The following is a 20682-nucleotide window of genomic DNA, read 5'->3' on the forward strand; positions in this document are numbered from 1 at the left end:
AACTTCTGTGCCTGTTCTACAACCTCTTTGTCTATATATCTCCTTGCAGAATACATTTGGGCAGATAAGTAGGCATACAGCTCTGAGAATCAAGAGTGTTGTGCCATATTAAAACCAGTTTAGAGAATCCATCAGTTCTATCCTAAAATGACATCATCCTGAAAATAAAGCTCGAATCTCCAACTTTAGTGTTACACCTTTTTCACTTCAGTAAAATTAGCGGTCAGTTTTTCCTGAAGATTTGTAGGAGACAATATGTTTCATCATACCTCCCACCTTCTCCTTTCATTGCCTGCAAATGCTTATCTTCAGTAAATACTTCTCATAAGATTATTACCGGTTGATGGAAAACCTAATTGAAGATCCATCCAATCTAATCAAAATTAGGTGACCCCGCTGCCGCTCTCCAGTGTTGCTTGTTTCACAGATGATTAATATCGATTGACTTTGTTCTTGTGTAATTTTAAATCTCATTTTTCAGTTCTCTTCAGCATGAATTGTCACTACTCATCGTGGATGCACACCGGAGCTATGTTCTTGGAAGATTTTTGCAATTAACCAACCGATAGGGGTTTTCTTTTTCTCAAAACTTTTTAGAAAGTGACACTATTTCTCTGGATTCAGCTCAAGCTAGGTCAGGGAACCCTAACCTCCCCTCTGAAAGATAGACTTTGGTTTATATTTATCCCCAAATACAAGAACCTCATGATCTAGGTAGGAGCACCTAGAAATAGAATCTAGGGTCATTTGATAAAAATATTAAATAGATTAAAGTTAGTGTTTTATGTTATAGGAACTTTAAAATCTTCTGAGGTTTACTGCATAAAAATTCTGCATTAGTCATCCTCAAGGAGCATTTCAACTTTTTGGTCTATGAAACCATTTTAGGCATGCTTAATGTGTTAAATCAGAGTTTTAGTTCAGATTTCCAAAGAGCTATATTTTTTGGTCTATAGTGAGTTTGGATTTATTTTTATTTTGTGTCCTGATTCTCCAGCACTTGAACTTGGCCATCTGTGAGTGCTGCTTTTGTAAGATTAGAAGAAATCTACGGAATAGGAACAAGAATAACCAGTTCCATAAAAAATTACCAACCAGAACTCCTCGCTTCTTTTTCTGCTATTTCTTTTGCTTTTGGCCCTATGAAACTATAACAGAGAGTGAACATTTCCACGTCCCTCTGCTCTCCCACATGCAGTAGAGTGACCCCGTTGCATTCCCCAATTTAAGTTCCACTGGGTCTTTTTAACTGTTCATGAATTTAAATAATGATGCCTACTTTTTCCAGTTTCTGGAATAGTCTCACCAGTGGATCTGTAGTTTCAGGACTCCTACTTACAAGATCAAGATACTTTTGTGTGTTTCCAAAACAGACTTTTTTTTCTTTTAAAAATCACATTAAGGGACACCTGGGTGGATCAGTGGGTTAAGTGTCTGCCTTCAGCTCAGGTCACGATCCCAGAGTCCTGGGATCCAGCCCCGTGTCCGGCTCCCTGCTCTGTGGGGAGTTTGCTTCTATCCCCTCCTCCCCACTCCTGCTCTCTCTCCCTGTCTCTGTTGCTATCTCTGTCTCAAGTAAATAAAATCGTTAAAAAAATAAAATAAAAATCACATTAATATTTTGAACTGGTGTAAGTGCCAGGATTATTACATGGGCTTGACATCAGCATGTCATTAACTGTACCACGGAACACCCTGGCTTTCAAACAATGAATAATAAGTCAGGATAAAAACTTATAACTTCTATGTTATTTTTTAAAGATATGTGATTTCTAAAATAAACTTTTTGTATATAATGATAATTTAAAGCTAGTTCTTTTTTGGGGGGCCTTGCTTTGAATGTTTCCATATTTGAACATATGCCGTCAAGCAGCAGTTATGACTTTGGTACTTTTCATACTGTTTCTTTAGTGTTTCGTTCTAGAAGTCAGATTTTTATAGCCAGATCTCCTTTAGCTATGTACCTTATCCCAAAACTAAAGTATAATTCCATTTCTTTTGATGAGTCAGAGAAACCAACCTTCTACCTTAGACTTTGGTTTCCCTTAGGAAGGGCGATGTTGTGGGAAGGGGGAGGCGTCCCAGCTCTGTTACTGACTTGTTTAGTAGTAAAGCAAGCCACTTCTCTGCAGGGCCACAGCTTCTTTATGTGATTAAAGAGCTTAATCAAAATCATCCCCAACATGCACTCAATCAGTAAGGCACTTTTTTTTTTTTTTAAACACCGCATGCTAGAAACAGGTTTGGGAGAGGGGGAGACTTCTGTTTCTGAAAATACGGTGGACCAGGTACTCTGAGAGCCCTTTCAGTACACACCTGTATAGAATTTATTTTTATTTTTAATCTCTGAATAGCTGAGCTAGCAAGAAATTCTCAGGGAATTTTTGAGAGGCAAAACAACCAGAAATCACAAACCCAGACACTCAGGAGCTAGGGGGCAGCCAGCTGCACCGAGGACATTTGTCAGTCCCCTGGAGCCTAATGATTTCTGAGCTCTGACCTCACATGGTGGGAGCTTTGGTCCAGACCTAGGAAGAAAGCCCAGAACCCAGAAACTGCCCCATTCCCTGAAAGGGTGAACTTGACAAAAACCCCGCCTCCCGGAGAGAGGATAGCCGCCTGACTGGGTGCTGGCTCAGGTTTGTGGCGAGGGTCTTCTCTGACAATCCCATCTACAAGCTATTTGTCCACATAAGGTGGGAACAAACCACTCGCACTAGTGGCTTCGAGAAAAGCGAGCTGAGAATCTAAAGCAAGTCCAAGAGCGCCTGACAGAAGCCAGCACAGATGAAGGAAGAACACATCTTTACCCCAGGCCCCAGTTCTCCCAGATCCAGCTCTGAGAACCATGGGTTCATAATCAAGTATGTAAGGAAACCCCCCTATGACGAGAAGCAGTAGAAACTAGACAGAGTCAGACTTGAAGACTTGGAATTAATCAGATGCACGATATGTGAGTGCATCGAATATGAAAAGCTGAAACAGGACCGAGGACCAAGAGACTTAAAAAAGTGACAAAGGGGATTTGAACAACAACAAAAACCTTTTAGAAAATAGTCGACATTTTTTAAAAGATTTTTTATATTTATTTATTCGACAGAGAGAGGGAGGGAGAAGCAGACTCCCCACTGTGCAGAGAGCTGGACATGGGGCTCCATCCCAGGACCCTGAGATCATGACCTGAGCTGAAAGCAGACGCTTAACCAACAGAGCCACCCAGGCGCCCCAATAGTTGACATTTCTATCACTTTCATTCCTTAGGTTTCTGGCCTTTTTCTGGAGCTTTTTTCCTTTACCTTCCGACTCCCTTTGTGGGCGTTTTAATCTGTGAAGCCTCTTTCCCACTCAGCATTTGGCCAATTTACTCTTCACAGCCTGGTTGCTCACCTGACAGTGACCCCTTGCCTGTGCCCCCAGGTTCTACCCTGGGGTTTTCTCGAGCTACTCTTAACACTCAGCCCCTCTCCTCCAGCTTTTGGCCCACTTGATGCCCACAGCATTTCTTTTGTGTCCTGTTTCTCAAGTCTTGCTTCCTTTTCCCTCTCCACCTTGGCATCAAAATTCAGGCTATCAAACAGAGTCATCACTGACAATTAGAATCCTAGTCCTCCCTGTTTTATCCATGCATTAGGGAATTTAGGTGAATTTGTTGACAATTTATGAAACTCTCCTTTCACCCAAAGAGCTGTATTTGAGTTATCTTCTTAAGGTTAACAGCTGCCAGATTACTAGATGATTTTAAAACCATGCAGTCTGACATTTCCTGCTAAGCCTTTAATGCTCTGGATGTTCTTCACCTGGTGTCCAGCTTCACTTTAAAAACTCAGGCATTGAGTGACCAGCCTTCGAAGACCACCCCTCAAGGAGCTTGAGAGCTCAAAGTCTGCATGAAAACAGTATAAAGCATCCCAAAAAACAGTCCCATCTACAAAAGCAGTCTACCTTCCTGTGCATTTATTAGGAGCTATAGAAGTGAAGTGGTCAGATACTCCAGGTTTTGAAGAGAAAATTCATCCAAGATACTGTTCTCAGGAGCGTTTGTCAAGAGAAGGGGGGAAATTACCTTATCAGAGTCTCGGAGCTGGTTCCCTTGAACTCTAGCTGTTTCAACCTTCAGTCAGCAGGATATTACGAAAGCCACCCAATTTCCTACAATAGCAAATTCTTGCAATATTTGTGCACAGAAGGACACATTTGCCTAAAGAAGTAAATACAAATGGATTGCAGCAAAATGTCTAAGGCCTTTCATTCAGAAAAATGACAGGGCCAAATAGCAGACTGAGAAGCCAAGCCCCACATTCACAAAATACAACACTAGGTATCCGGGTAAGAGTGAGTCTGTTTCCTTTTGGGACCAAATCTATGACTTTTGTGTCTTCGTTCTGTTTTTTAAATTTAGGTTGTTTCTCCTAAATAAGTGAATAAATAAGAAAACATGCAAATTACAGCATTCTAACCTGTATCTGGAACTCCAGGGTCGGCCCTTCAATAGTGGGAAGAATCACTGTTAGGAGTTTGCCAAGATGGTGGGAACTGTCCAGACTGGACCTGGCATGAAGTCTAGCTTTTTACTGAGAGGCTTGGGTCTGGATTCTGCCTCAGTCCCATCCCTGTGTGACCTTGAGCAAGTTTGTCCATCCTTTTTACTTATTTTCAAATATATGCAAAGGTCCATTATACAATAAAAAAACAATGGTTGCCAGGGGCTGGAGGCCAACAGGGCGATGAGGAGTGACCGCTAATGGGTATGGGTTTCTTCCTAGGGTGATGAAATATTCTCAAATTAGATAGTGCTGATGGTTGCACAACTCTGAATATACTAAAAAAAAACCCAACAAACACTGAATCTGTGCTCTTTAAAAGGGTGAATTTTGTGGTATGTGAATTCTATCTTAATAAAGCTGTTGTTTTTTTTAATTCAATGTCAACAGTACAGTATAATGAATGTCCACGTAGCCATCACTCAGACTCCCCAGCTGGCTACTCATAGGTAATCTTTTACATATACCTCTAGCCTTTTTCCCCTCTCTTGAATTATTTTGAAGCAACTCTCAGATCTTTATCTGTAAATATTTCAGTATGTATGTCTGAGAGATAAGGACTTTTTAAAACAAAATCATGACATAATGACATCTAAATACACATGGAAGCATCACATTGAGGTTAATCGATCCCACCCTGGAAATGTGAACCTCAGGCTTAGCTCAGTCGTGCCTGCATCTTCCTCATCTGAGATGCGGGATGACCCACGCCCACGAACACAGAGGTGCAGGTTAGGGCCAGAAGAAAGCAGGAGCGAAGAGGCACACCCCCGAACAATGTCCAGATTCACATTCAACGACATGGAAATCACCTGCCATTTTGTAGAGGGCTTTGCCTTACAAGTATTTCTATCTCTACGCCTTGCAGGAGTACCGCTTGAATGATTTGTCCTATCTGTAAAAACTAATAGGATAAAATCCTTCTGCTAGTCCAGGCTGTCATTCATAACCTCAGCCCTTAGGACTCATTGCTCTTCCATCTGAATCTGCTTGGTTACCTTAAATGGAACTTGCTAATTCCATCTCTTTTTTTGCATATTCATGGTGTTGCAGCTAGAAACAAGCTCTGCTTCTATACTGATCGGCCCCTGCTTCTCATATCTTGCCTTCCTCATGAAGCCTTCCCTGCATTACTCCCCATTCTCCCATCTCTATCGTCCTCTCTGTGGATCTCCACTTGGAACTTGCTGCTAAGTCAGCTTGTGTTCTCATTCTGTGGGGTCATTGTTCCCTCCCGGTTATCTGCTCCCATCTGCGACACGTCAATTACTCGGCCCCGGAAGTTAACTTCCGACGATGATAACAATTGAAAATATGAATTGTCTCAGCCAGAAATCAGTCAGCTATTCCCACCAGTAAGTCCTTCCTGGTCCTATCCGTCGCTCAGACTTGCGACGGATAGCCAGCAGACCAGACAGTGAGCGCTGTAATGGCAGGAAGGTAGCAATAGGGAGAGACCACCTGTTGGAAATGCAACCTGAGCCAGGCTCGGAAGAATGGGTACCAGTTCATTTAAATGAAATAAAACTGGGAATGTGCCTAACAAGGAGTCTTCTTCCCTGTACGTTCTCTCTGAATGTTTAGTCCGAATTTAGGGAAAGTAAAAAGACTTAGCAAGTAATGCTGAACTGCAGTGAGCCAGTGCTCTGGTTTCAAGTTCAGACGATGGGTGGGTGAGATTTAAGAGATAATTTAGGGCGCCTGGGTGGCTCAGTCGGTTAAGCGACTGCCTTCGGCTCAGGTCATGATCCTGGAGTCCCGGGATCGAGTCCCGCATCGGGCTCCCTGCTCGGCGGGGAGTCTGCTTCTCCCTCTGACCCTCTTCCCTCTCGTGCTCTCTGTCTCTCATTGTCTCTCTCGCAAATAAATAAAATCTTAAAAAAAAAAATGCATTTCAAGGGGCGCCTGGGTGGCTCAGTTGGTTGGGCAACTGCCTTCGGCTCAGGTCATGATCCCGGAGTCCAAGGATCGAGTCCCGCATCAGGCTCCCTGCTCGGCGGGGAGCCTGCTTCTCCCTCTCCCATTCCCCCTGCTTGTGTTCCCTCTCTCGCTGTGTCTCTCCCTGTCAAATAAATAGATAAAATCTTTAAAAAAAAAAAAAAGAGATAATTTAGGGCACCTGGGTGGCTCAGTTGGTTAAGCGACTGCCTTCGGCTCAGGTCATGATCCTGGAGTCCCTGGATTGAGTCCCGCATCGGGCTCCCTGCTCAGCGGGGAGTCTGCTTCTCCCTCTGACCCTCCTCCCTCTCATGCTCTCTGTCTCTCATTCTCTCTCGAAAAAAAAAAAAAAAAAAAAAAGATAATTTAAACTGTACTGAAAAGTGCTCAGCAGCCCTGGTACAGAGTCAGCGCTCGGAAAATGCTCATCATGAAGTTTTGTGAGCCAAGACAAGGAGGTGAGCATGGGGTCAGAGCGAGGAGCAGTGTGTATCGGAGGAGAGATGGGTCGGGACTAGGTCCTTTAGGGCATTCCCCTTGACTTGTTTTCTCCTGGCTGTTTGAGGGGCAAGTTTAGGAAGCAGGAAGGAAGAGACACTGACCACGATCACCAATTTGGCCTAGCGGCCTCTAATCAGAAGAATGAGCTTGGTGGAAGCTGTTCACAGTGTTTATGGGGACGAGAATGTGGAGCGTTCATACCCTGAGCTTTCAAAGTAGGAACTTCACCCTATAAGGCGGAAGAGCGTTTTTGTTTTTTTTCTTCTTTTGTGGTTTCACATAGCAAATGTGTGACAATCTCTACTTATAGACCAAGTGAGATGCCAAGCATCGAGGAGTGAGTGTGGCCTGGATTTCTGTCCCCTCTCCATCAGCGCCTTCATTTTCCTCTTATTGTGCTTTCCAGAAAGTTTGCCTGCTGGGAGAATCGTTTTGACAATTTCCTGTGTTGTCAGATAACTCCATAGAATTCAGTTTCTGAGAACCGGCCAGAAGCATGCGGTGACATTGCATAATCCTCCTCTGAAGCCGGAGATATCAGCTGGAGAGCTCACGGGAGCTGTTCCACACCAAGATGAAGGGGGCAGGCATCATGGATGGTGCGCCCAAGGTGAGTGACGGGGGCTATTTGGATGGGCGGGGGCAAAACAACCCGTTATGGTTAAGGACAGTGACCGATTTTCGTTCCAAGTTTCTAGTGGAGTCGTAAATACTAGTAACGTGAGCTTGAGATGGAGAAATTTAATGTAAGTTTAGTGTGGAAAAGATAACGTGTTCTAAAGCTACTGCCAGTTTGATTCAGAGATGGATGCAAATGACTTCCTAGCAGAAGCCAGTTTCTGGGGTTCACGACACAACCCATCCATCCCTTTGGGTCCACTCGCTTTCTAACAAACTTCTCGAGCAAGATGTGAGGCTCGGCCTCAGCCCACCTTGACCTCTCTTCTCTCTGGACCCTGCAGACACTTAGTGTCACTCCCAGGTGACCTGGTTGATTCTGTGTTCCTTCCCAAGAGCAGAGTCTAGATCTGGCTTCAGCCTCCCGTGGGCTGAGTCCACAGGGGGTATTCCGCACACCATTTCCCGGGAACTTTTATACTGGTACATGTGAGTGGGGCTCAAGTCTGTGGCATGAATCAAAAAAAGAGTCACTGGGGCGCCTGGGTGGCTCAGTCGTTAAGCGTCTGCCTTCGGCTCAGGTCATGATCCCAGGGTCCTGGGATCGAGCCCCGCATCGGGCTCCCTGCTTGGCGGGAAGCCTGCTTCTCCCTCTCTCACTCCCCCTGCTTGTGTTCCCTCTCTCGCTGTGCCTCTCTCTGTCAAATAAATAAATAAAATCTTTAAAAAAAAAAAAAGTCACTATTTAGAAAGTTGTAATGGCTGCTTTAAAGGAAAAACAGCTGGGACACAAGGAAAATGAAGCTCAAGGATTTTCTCGCTCTGCCTTTTTAAAATGTGAAGTAGAACGGGGAAAAAAATGAAACAGTTACTAAAGGGAAAGCTTGTTTATATGAATTACATATATGTTACTTAGTATTAAAATAATAACAATGGATGTCACCGTGGAATTTATGTAACCGAGTAACCTATGACAGCCTCTCTTATATGGATTGCGTGTAAATATCTAAGCTACCCTAGAATTTTATACCCAACTATTTTCTTTGAAAAAAATTTAAACCATTGGAAAACTGGGGGGGGGGAAGTAATTCAGTAAATCCCTGCATATCCTTTACCTAGATTCACTGATTTCTGGCACTTTGTCACATTTGTCTGCATCTACTTGTGTATATTTAGACACACGTGTGCGCACACTTTGTTGTTACTGTTGTTAAACCATTTGAAAACAAATTGTAGGCATAATGACATTTCACCCCTAAATGATGCTTCACCTCAACATGTGTCTCCTAAAAGCAAGGACATTCTTCTACACAACTCCAATACGATCCCAGGCAAGGAAATTTAACGTTGAATTAATAACATCCTTCTAATACTCAGTCTACATCACAGCAGTACGAGGGCAAGAACTCACATCTTCAACTCCTAGCCCAGAGGCAACCTCAGCTCAGGGTTTGTTGGGTCCCCTACAAACTGTCAATGCACATATGATATAATATACTTTTTAAAAGGCTTTCTACAAGGGGCGCCTGGGTGGCTCAGTCATTAAGCCTCTGCCTTCGGCTCAGGTCACGATCCCAGGGTCCTGGGATCGAACCCCGTATCGGGCTCCCTGCTCCACGGGAAGCCTGCTTCTCCCTCTCCCACTCCCCCTGCTGTGTTCCCTCTCTCGCTGTGTCTCTCTCTGTCAAATAAATAAATAAAATCTAAAAAAATAAATAAAAATAAATAAAAGGCTTTCTACAAACAGGAGCACTAACTGAACAACGGTTGAGCTTCTCACCTTTTACAATTAACAATACATATTAGAGTTCCATTTATTTCAGCACAGTTCATCTCCTTGATTATTGCTAATTAATTGGTTTTTATTAGATGGCGACACAATGCAGTCAGGGGCCATACCATGTAAGTGGTTCTCAGTTTTGGTGCATTTGGCTTTGAAGCAAGCTCATGTCCATCGGGGGCACCCCGGAACACCTCTCATACCCTGAAGGTGGCCTGCGGACAGTGGGTGGTGACCAGTGACTGCGCATCACGCCGTCCCCTGCTGCTGCTGATGGTCACCCAACGGTTCCGTATAAGTAGAGTCTTTACCTCTGTGCCCAGCAGCCTTTGTATAGCTGACTTTCATTAGGTTTTCCCTAAATCTTGTATAAAACCAAGAGAAACTGAAAGATAAATAGGATGACGTTAGTGATAGGAAACACTGGGAGTGGTACACATGCAAGAGGTAGAAGCTCGTCATGTGTGGCCAAGTGGTCTGTCTAACACGTCATTTGTTGGCTTACTGGACGGTAGCTGGCTGACTCTATGTTCAACTCCGTTCGAGAAATGCTGGAAAGTTGGGTCTAGAAGACAGGGTGAATAAGTGATTTTATTATATGTAAACCTTTGTTTGGGATTTTGGGTAGTTTAAAAGTGCCTGATTTATGAAAATAGAATCTGCGTGTACTTTAGTGATGGAGTCCCATGTGTTATGAACTGTATTCACTTCTGAGTGTGCATGTGTGCCCACACGTGTGTGCCCATGAGTGCACATCATGAGAGGTGATACTGAAATTGGCATCTTTGGGCACAGACATCTTTGTCTCGCTAGAATTGAAGGAGAATTACAGAGTCAAAGAAGCATGGTATTTGTTTTCCTTCACTTTCTGAGAATTTCTGAAACTTGATTCTATTTTAAACCTACTTTCTCACAGTATTTTCTCTACAACCAGTACTTTCTCTCTTCTGTCAATACGGCCGTATGCTCACTTGGTTTTCTGAAAGGAGTTTTCAAACAAGTGTCTTTTCCCTGTTACTAAAGGGTAGATGTCCAGAGAACTGATCAAAAATAATATTTATGTTTTACACACATTTAAATGTTCTTAGATGTCCTTAACATTTCGGATCCGGCCTCAAGTAAAGAGCAAATATCCTTTAGCCCTCTTCCATTCCAATTCTGGGTGGAGTCGTCCTCGAGCCCCTCCAGGAGGGTCACAGTAAAGACGTAGAATTAAAATCGCCAACATTCCCAGGGCTGGTCTAGACAGACCCAACGGCGATGCGTCTGCCGCTTGCCCAGATGGAGCTTGCTTCAGTGCTTCTGGTTAAGAGCACTGGGGACGTCGTTTGTGGGTGGGGAGCAATTGCAGGCTCTCCTTGTGCCTTTAGGACCTCTGGGGTGGGAAGCAAGACATTTTAACTCAGTCTTTGTTGAGGAATGGCAAGAGGGAATGTGTGCAGAGAACTTAATATGGCCACAAGGCCAGCCTGACCCCATCCCACCAGGTCCCCCCCCACCTCACTGCCTCCCCTTCCCCTGCCTTGGGATGTTCCATTTGGGGGCTGGATCCCTGGGGCCTCCCCACAAGCATCTTCCACACTCTCTCACTTGCTTGCTCGACCCCTTTCTGGACTGCCCCATCCAAGTCACCTCCCCAGCCACACCCTCCCTGGTCATTCTCATCTTCCGCCTCCTCTTCCTTTATCAACATCTGAAGTCATCTTTCCCAATTGTTTCTCCCTTTGTTCATCATCTGTCTTCCCCTCTGGAGCGTGAGCTCCACAAGGGACAGAGCTGGGCTTTCTTATTCGGTGTTGCATCTCCAGTGCCTACTGCAGTGCCTGCCCATAGTTGGTGCCCAATAAACGCTTTGAGTGTGTGTGAATCAGTGGGAGGTCACAGAGAGTGCAGATGGAACCCTTGCGACATAGCCCTGCCCTGCCCCAAGGTCAGAGACAGGACTTCCTAGTTGTCAGACACCTGGGAATCTAAGCTCCCTAACCCCTCTCTGGCCCCAGCCTGACCCACTCAGCCTCAACTCTTGAGAACTGGCCCTCTTCCTGCTCCCATGGTCAGGTGTTGCCTTAGATCTGAGCCTTTGCAGCTGAAGTCAAGGTCACAAGGACCTGCAGCCTCCCAGTGACCTTGTCCAGCAGCTCCATACCTTCACCTGTCTCACAAGGCAAAACAGCCCAGGTCCAACAGCCAGCTTGAGAACACAATTCACTGTCCATCGTTTAGCCATCTACCCAGCATGTAGTTATTGGGTCCTGGGGTTTGGATGATCAACACAGAGCTGATGTTCTAGTGAGGTCAGAATGTCAGTAGATGAGTACCTGGACACAATGGTTTCAGCTGGTGATAACTACCATAAAGAAAATAAAACAAGATGATCTGATAGAGGTGATGGACAGAAAGTGGCCTTTCTGGAGACCTGAATGATGGCAGAAACATTCCCGGCAGAGGAGACAGCAAAGGCAAAGGCCCTGCAGGGGGAAGGAATTCAGCATGGTGGAGGATCAGTAAAAAAGGCCAGCGTTGTTGGGGCAGAGGGACAAGGAGAGAGAGTGGGCAGAAATGAGATTGGAGGGAGAAGTAGGGTCCTGTTCACATAGGACCTTGTGGGTCCTGTAAGAACTTTGAGGTGCATTCTAACTGCAAAGGAAGCCACTGGCCTATTTAAAGCAGGAGATGACATGGTCTGATTTATGTTTCTAAGACATCACTCAGGCTACTATGCAACAAATGGACTGTTGGCCAAGAAGAGCAGAAGCAGGGGGATGAGTCAGGAGACAAGGGCGCGTGGCCTCTCTTTCCATTTTGGGGACTGCCATGCTGTTCTCAATGGACACAGACAAAAAAAAAATCGCTTGCCCTGCCTTTTGAAAAAAACTTTTGACATTTGAAACCATGAGCAGATGTGAACAGAAAGAATAGTAAATAAAGGTGTAAATAGGTTTTATTGAACTGCATGTTCAATATACACCCCCCTTTTTTGTGAAACCGATGTTTGTTTTCTACCAACCTTATTTCCAGACAATATACCTTTAATTCATTCAATAACTATCGAGGGCCTGCCCTGTGCCACTCACTGTTCTAAATGCCACCAAGGACAAAAGTGTCTCGGCCCCTTCCTCAATATAATAAACTGTCGTTTTAGTTCATAAAAAGTCCATCACATTATATGGTCACTCCTGTTTCATTTTGCTACAGAGCTCACTATAAAAAAAAAAAGCTACACAAAACAGCCTCACGACCCCCAGAGTTACCAGACTATTCAAAGAAAAGTGGCCTGCATGATCACTGAGTGGGGAAGCAGCTCTAGAAACAGAACATGGTCATTTTGGAACTAGGATGACTAAGGGAGGAAATGACAAGTGCCTGGAGGGGAATAACTTCAAAGGACAGAGGTGGGAGGCAGGGAGAAGTGATATTTGGATACTCCAACATGACTTGCAAAAAGGGGAAATAAATATTTTAGGAACCGTGTCCAGCTGTATTGCTCATAAGCCACTTGTGGATTGGAATGGAAGAGGACGCTTGTGTCCACACCATGGGAACAGAGGTAATGTCAAGAAGGCAGTGTGTCCTATGCCTGGGACAGCATCTCAGGGTCCTGCGTCAAGGCTTTGCCGTCTCTGCAAACCCCTCTCAGGAAAACACGGAAACCACTGAAAAGTTATCCACGGGCACGTCTTGGCTCCCCGTGTGGCCCCCCACTCCAGAGAGAATGTCTCCGGGAGCTTTGAAGTTACTGGATGTACACTATTGTTCTTTTTCTTTAAAGTGTTGCTTCTCCATAGAATCAAAAGCAGCTTTTGCTACGCATCTGTTACTGGTAGTCTGTCATCTGGGGAGAAGAAAACAGAAGAAGTGAGATGAGAACGCAGTAGGGTCTTTCTCCCTTGGAGATGTTTGCCCTTTGGTTAACAGAAAGTAAAAAAGGGCTTTGTGGGATGTTGGCTTCGGGTTCAGAGTGTAAACTTGCCCCAAGGTTGAAAGGGCACCAGAGTCGGTTATAGACAGCGAGTACTTCAAGTTGCTTCTTTCCTACATGATGTTGCCCAAAGCGAGGCGATCAATGAGCATCGTGAGATCAACATGGTCAGTGACACACACCCGTCCCTAACCTTCCTTGTGGTCTCCCAAGTAAGACTTGCAATGGGTCTATCTGTAGCCCATTATTAACAACAAAATGAATAAGCCCAGGGACTGGAATAAATTCGCACCCACAGAGGGGGAGACCAAGAGCTTAAATCACAGGGTGGCTCCTTGCTTTCCTAACACCCTTAGAAATTACCCTGGGGGATGGAGAATTTGGTGAACAGGCATGAACCTTCCCTTATTTTTCTGTGATCTGTTAAATGGCTTGGGCCAGCTTTGAATTCTTCCTGATCAACCAGATGGAAAAAATCACACCCTGCAGGGACCTTGACTGCTGGCATCCAAGACGATCTTAGATGCGGGGCATGAATAGAACATTTTTCTAATGTCAGTTATGTATTGTCATGTGCATTAGAAAAAATTAAAACTAGCTCATCAAACGTAATTTTATAAGTAACGTTGCTTAGGGAGAGTTGTTTTTAATTGGCTTCATTTAACATTTTACTTTAAGTAAAAAAAAGTACCGAGGGCACATAGCTATGACAGGAAGCCATTAATAGACATACGGAGTTGAAGAAGCAGTCTTAGATAAAGTGTCCTCCTCGTCGGAGGTGGTACGATTGCACAGAACACCTTCTTGTATCCCCCCTGCCTTTCCTCTTCTCTTCCCTTCAAAAAAAAGAGAGAAAGAAAGAAGGAAGAGAGGAAAGGAAGCTTCCAGAAGTTGCTTCCAACTTCTCTTTTTTCCAAATGAGGTATCTTAATCAATAACCCAAGGACGAGGCTGGCCAGGAGTGAACGTGGAGGTGCTAGAGTGGGGACGGCAAGGAATAGAACTGCTGGATCTCTAGGGCTCTACGGACTGAAGGACACAGTTTGGTATAACAGGGCCCGTCTTGGGCCGTATCTTAAAAAATCAATTACTAGAAGGCCTGGTTTCTTGTTGCATCATTTCAATCCTGAGATCCTAGATCAAGGGGACCTGGTGCTGCTCGCTCCACCCGCCCCTCTCCCAGCCCACGTCGTCAGACATACAGTAGGTGCTTAATATATAATTGTCAAATCAATGAAGCGCTAAAAGTACATTCTAGCAAGGTTCCCATGAATAGGGGAAGTAGATTCAAACAAGTGGATCTGGTTGAGACCCAAACCTATTGGAAAACCACAGAATTCAGGCCTCAGGGAAGAAAATACTTCACTTCCATTGGGCGGTTTTGGAATTTTTTTCTGGCCAGTCACTTCCTCAAAGTCTCATCAGTGGGCAGGACCTTCTGCAGCTACTGAAGTCCTGTGATGAGGGGCTTTTTCATCTGAACCATCAGGAAGAATTGAAAGCTGGAGGGATCGGAGGTCGATGTTACGGTGGAGAAATCACTTCACGTTTGTGCTTTTTCATAGATGACACCGTCATCCAGGGCCGTTTTTACAGGTGTTAGGAAGACAAGGAATCACTCTTTGACTTAAGTTGTTCTTTTTCTCTCACATAGCTTCTCACTTCCAAGTTCACCAGGGTTATTCCCACCACAATGGCTATTGGCACCCAGACGGATGGGGGTAGGGGGGAAGCAGGGGGCAGATGGAGGGAATGCATGGTGTGGCCGGCCCCATCCTTGCCCAGGGCTGTTGGGCTCAGCCCAGATCTGCTGGTGAGAACTGCTGCAGGAAGAGCACGCTGTTCACACACAAATGTTTGAGACCCACACCTCCGACACAAACTGCCACCGAAGAACTTCCCTTCCCAAGCGATTTCTGTCGGTGTTTTCCAGGATATGGAATAATCACCTTTAAAAATACTTTCTTTAAAGGATCAAGATGAAGGTGAATGTGAGTATCTGAGTTTCTCTCTGCTGGCATCATTTCTTGCAACTATTCAAACTGTTTGGGACTCTAAATTCGCCATGTTAAGGGGTCCGTTACTTGTTATTTCAAATTTTTTCCCTAAGTTAGGGGAGCAGGTGATGATGCTCCTCAGATAGCTATCACACCAGTGGAAGTAATTGAAAGTTGCTCTATGGCCCATTTTTGGCTTTGAAACCAAAAAGGGAGAATTTATACTTTGTTTAAAAAGCTATATTCTACTTGGTTAATTTTTTTTTAAGTTTATTTATTTACTCATTAGAGAGAGAGAGCACAAGCAGGGGGAGGGGCAGAGGGAGAAGCAAGCTCCCTGGATGCAGGACTCCAGCCCAGGACCCTGGGATCATGACCTGAACCAAAGGCAGACGCTTAACCGACTGGAGGCTCCCAGGTGCCCCTCGGTTAATTTTCTTTTTAAGCTTAAGTGTTACTCTAAACATAAAGGTAACTGGGGGAAAAGGGTATTTCGGTGTCCCACTTCCAGTTAAATGACTTCAGGTCACTTTGTCCACATTCTGGAACCTTTCATTGGAGAGCTCATCCACTTTTTCAGAGGCTGCTGGAGCCGAAGCTTGCTGATACCCACGGCCTCTCTGACAAACAACAGCAGCTTTCCTTCAGCGTCTCTCCTTTACCCACTTTGCTAAGTCTCTAAGAACCAGCTCCAAGAGAAACAACCCTTCTTTATGTTGTAGGATGATGCAAGAAATTACTCAGCTGTCACCTCATTAAAAAAAAAAAAAAAACCTAAATATTTCCGAGACTAAAATGCAGATTCTTGAAGCAGAGCCGTCTCAAGCTCCAGGATACCACCAGCGAACTCTCTCACCACATTAGGCATGACACATGAAAGGCGAGTAATCGAATACAGTTGGAAGTCCCAGGGCGAGTTCTGATTAGGAAATAGACCATTTTGCTATCTTCCGTGACACTTAGTTCCCTAAACCTTGCGGAATAATTGTACTTGTCAATGTCAGTGTTGCTCTGGAAAGCTATTGAAATCTGTGAGGGAAAACAGAAGTTAAGGCAATAGCTTCTTTGTTGAACAATGGTTTTCAAGGGAGATTCTTCAAGAGGAGGGAAGAAGGAAGGAGGGACACATGGAACACAGGAAATGGGGTGGTGGGGTGGGGAGAAAAGGAAGAAGTGGTGGTCCCATCTCAACTGCAGACCTCAGAATACAGCCCCAGGGTGGGTGGGGGGGGAGGAAGGGGCAGCAGGTCTTTCTCGCTGCCCTTCCCCGTGGTACAGACAGGCAACACCAATTCTGGTGTCTTACAACAGGTCGTCCCAGTTTTCGCTGTTGGTGGTATGACTTTGTGTGGGGGAAAACTGCTTTCAACCGAGATGAAGTTGACTTGGAAGCAAGGTTCCTTCTATCTGATCAGAGTAGAATGGACGGGAGTGATTAATGACCGCCAGTTGTTCAAGTTTACCAACATAAAGCCATTTTCTTCCAATAGAACAGAATCCTTTCTTAAAACTAAAACACATACTCATGGTTTACAAAATTCTAACTGTACCAATGAGCATGGACTGAAAGCGTGTTTTCCTTTAATCCCAAAATCTCTATAGTTTCCGGGACTCTGGTCCCCCTGGCCAGAGGAAAAGCCCCAACCAAAAACTTATGTCATCTTTCAGAAAGAAGCTATGCTCACAACAGCATAAATGGGGACATACCATACACACAGTTTGTCCTCCTGATTTTTTTTAAATTAATACTATATTTTGGAGATTGTTCCACATCAACTCATATATATTCTACCTCGTTCTTTTAAATGGCTGTATGGTATTCTGCTATAAAAAATGTATCATTATTTACCAGTAATTACATGTAAGCTGTGTTCTGAATTCTTAGGGCAGGATCCAATTCTGATAAGTGACTAGGCAACATACACACCTGAGTTAAAATGTATTTATCAGTTGGGCGCCTGGGTGGCTCAGTCTTTAAGCGTCTGCCTTCGGCTCAGGTCGTGATCCCAGGGTCCTGGGATCGAGCCCCACATCGGGCTCCCTGCTCGGCGGGAAGCCTGCTTCTCCCTCTCCCACTCTCCCTGCTTGTGTTCCTGCTCTCGCTGTCTCTGTCTCTGTCAAATAAATAAATAAAATCTTTAAAAAAAATGTATTTATCAGTTTACCATCCCTCTCTCGGAAGCACACTTTGTCATTGGCTCGTCTATCAAGACGCACATGCCGTCTTGCAGCAGAGTCTGTGCCAAGCACTGTGATTTGTGGGCTGAAAGGGCAGACTCTGGGGTCAAAACTGCCTGTGTTGCGTTCTTGGTTCTGTGCCTTGCTCTGTGAGCAGCCTTAAGCTACTTAATCACCCTCTCTGTGCCTTAATTTTCTCACCTCTCAAACAGAATATGACTCACAGTATCGGCTTCCTGGGATTGTGAATACCAAGAGAGATAATCCAGGCGAATTATTGCAGTGCCTGGCACAGAAATTGAAAGACTGAGCTATCCTCATCCACGAGGCATTGGCTAAATAGCAAACAACAAAAGTAACGTGATGCCTGACTCAATATGCAGCCAAAAGACCGAAGGGAATTTCTTTCTCTTTAATTACAGGAAGTTAGTAGTAGGGGACACACAGCATGTGTAAGAAGAAAGCTGCATTGTTATGTGGGGTTTGCAAACTGAGAATTCTTTCCAGACTATCTTTGCCAGGACTCCTTAAAAACACGTCTACCCTGTCATCTTACCTCACAGAATGTTGTTACCCATCAAAACCTCTCACAAAACGAGTGTCATGTAGATAGATACTTTGTCTCTCCCTCAGGGTTGTCCTTCTTCCTCTGTCTTTCTTCCCTTTTTGGAGAATGTGGATGAGAAAATGGAGGTGGTGTGGGGATTTTGCTTCTGCTCTTGGAAACTTTTCTTTAACATAATGTGTTTTTAAAAATGATGGAAAATAAACATGAGCAAGCCAACTGATAGCACCATTCTCTCTGCTTTGATCTTTCCAAGCCTATCTGTGTATTTACACAGCATGAGATACTTCCAGTGAATTCTTCCAGTGCATTCGAGGGGAGACTGTTGTCCTTAATGACGATCAAAGGGCTTTCTCCGCTCTGTGTCTACTCCTGATGTTCTGAGTCTGGGTTCAGCTGCCCCATAAAGATCTATAAGAGAAGCTTTCACTGATCTCAAAGTCAAAGCTCCTACAACCAGGGGAAGCTTTTACGAATTTCAGAGATTCATACTTGCCATACATCAAAGGCTTTGAAATATTTACGGTGTATGCTTTAAAAAAGAATTGTGGTTTATGTGTTACTATTCTCTCATGATCCTCAAAGGGGAAGTATGAACAATTCTGCCACCTTCTCCTAAAACTAAGAATTCTTGGAAACAAATCATGGAATCTATGAGAAAGAAGCTAAAATGCTAAACAAGGACATTTTTCAAAGAAGGAGTTTAGTAGAAGACAGATGCCCATTTTGTCAGTGATGAGGTTCTATGACGGTGTAAGAGCGGGGGTCCAATCATCACTTGCCGCTCAAGGTTCTTGCCACATGTAGAGTCTCTTATTTCTTGTTTGGGGGCACTTACTTATTTACTATTTCCTGCCGTGAGCTGGAGACCTTGTGGTATGATTTACGTTCCCAAGGAAATGGTGATATTCTGGCTACTTAGAAGGAAAATCATCTCGGGGTCTCTCCAATCCCCCTGGTTACTAACTTTAATTTGAGTACAAGGGGTGAGGGATAGTGCTTGTGTCAGCCGTGAGGGGAGGAGAGAAGCAAGCAGGAAAGTGTAGAGAGAGTCTCAAGTTGTGATCAGCTAGCACTAAGTCTTGGCCATAACACAACGTAACGGGGCGGGGTGGGAGGGGGCACTCCAAAGCCAATCGATCACCTGTTCACTCAGGAGCCCTGCACTGAGTCGAGATGCTCCAGCCTCCTGCCCATTAACTTTGGGTTTGCAAAGGAGAGCGGCATGGGGCCTCGAAGACCCCAGCCATGGGCAGGACTCAGCAGCAGAGCACTTCACTTGGCCCAAGAAGTTGTATTTTAAAATCTGTGTGAGCGTGCCACAGTCTCCAGCACTCCCAAATGTCTTCCACCCGGCCTGCCTCCATATACTTTCTGCCCAGCTCCCATAATCATGTGAGTTCGCTGCTCCTGTCTATGGATGTCTTTAAAGCAGCTTCTTCTAAAAGTACATGCTTTTAGACTTTAGCAGATCAGAGCAGGAGGTTGACCTGGATTTGGAGAAGCCGTGCATCGAGCTGGCAAAGCAGGCTGTGGAATCAGACAGACTCGAGCTTGAATCCCCACGCTGCTGCCTGCCGCTGTGTGACCCTAGGCAGGTCGAGTAACCTTCCTGGTCTCAGGCACATAAAGCTCTCAAATGAGGCGAACCCAGAAGACGGCTTCCAGGGTCGCTGTCCCACTCGAATGCTCTGATTTCCTGCCGCTCTGCTCTTTCAAGGGAAGTAAAGAAAAGAAAAATGGAAAGTAAAGCCGAAAGGCAGGCGGGGCTCTTGCGGAGTTCCCAAGGAGCTGTGCGCACCCTCCTGGTCTAGAGGGTGATGAATGAAGAAGCCCAGAAGTGACGCTTCCGAGGGTGACTCCTCCACGGGCTCGTTCCATCTGGTTCTGCTGAGAGCGGTAGCTGCGGGGACTGGCTCTCTATGCCACTGCTGGAGACAGAAAGCCTGAGAAGCGATTACTCTCCCTGGTCCGTACTGCGTCCGTCCTCCCCTCTCTGGTAATTACAATCCTGCCCTTTCTTTCAAGACTCGCCTTAAAGGTCGCATGCGATCCTCCACCACCTCCTCCCTCGGGCTGTCCTAAATCCAACCTGTACCTCATCTCAGCGGAGCAGGCATCTCCCACCTGGCCTGGGCGATTGGCTTTGACGAGCCTCTTTGGCCTCACAGTTGCTCCCTCCGATCCCTCTCGCCCAGCAACCAGATATAAACAGCAACCAATACGGAATCAAGCTCCGGATCCTTTGTTTACTTCTCTCCACCCAGCCTGGTCATCTTTCAGTTCCTCCAGCTCACCACCCACTTCTCACACACGCGCTCTCTCCCTCCATCACCCCCCGCCCCGGGCCCTCAAACATTTCTCTTCCTCTGCCTGGAGGATCTCTCCCCCACTCTTGAGGTGACTAACTCCTACTCACCCCCAGAGCGCAATTCCCACGGCTCCGTTCTCACTACACCCATATTCCTCATAACTTCCTGTGTTTTCCTTCATTGTCCAGAAGAGAGGTAGAAATCCTATACTGCTTTCTGTGAAAATCTGATTGGAGTTTGTCTCCTCCACTGGAACGTAGATTGGCACGAGATCAGGAACTGTGTTGTTCACTGCTGTATCTCAGCAGGGCACCGGGTATATAGTAGACGCTC

The 20682-nt window shown here is 45.2% G+C and overlaps 1 protein-coding gene across 2 annotated transcripts in view; it reads left to right on the forward strand.

The window, feature by feature from the left end:
* Window positions 1-116: 116 nt before the first annotated feature.
* The window catches only part of CASS4 (Cas scaffold protein family member 4), a 41385-nt gene continuing 20819 nt past the window's right edge, over window positions 117-20682 (forward strand). For both annotated transcript variants that reach the window (XM_045885982.3, XM_064573378.1), the window contains exon 1: window positions 117-7590. In XM_045885982.3, the coding sequence (XP_045741938.2) occupies window positions 7555-7590 (36 nt within the window). In that variant the 5' untranslated portion in view covers window positions 117-7554. The remainder of the gene's footprint in view (window positions 7591-20682) is intronic.

Source organism: Mirounga angustirostris, unplaced genomic scaffold (genome assembly GCF_029215605.1).
Source record: "Mirounga angustirostris isolate CCGP_5_RB_7025 unplaced genomic scaffold, mMirAng1.0.hap1 SCAF_10, whole genome shotgun sequence".
Taxonomy (NCBI): domain Eukaryota; kingdom Metazoa; phylum Chordata; class Mammalia; order Carnivora; family Phocidae; genus Mirounga; species Mirounga angustirostris.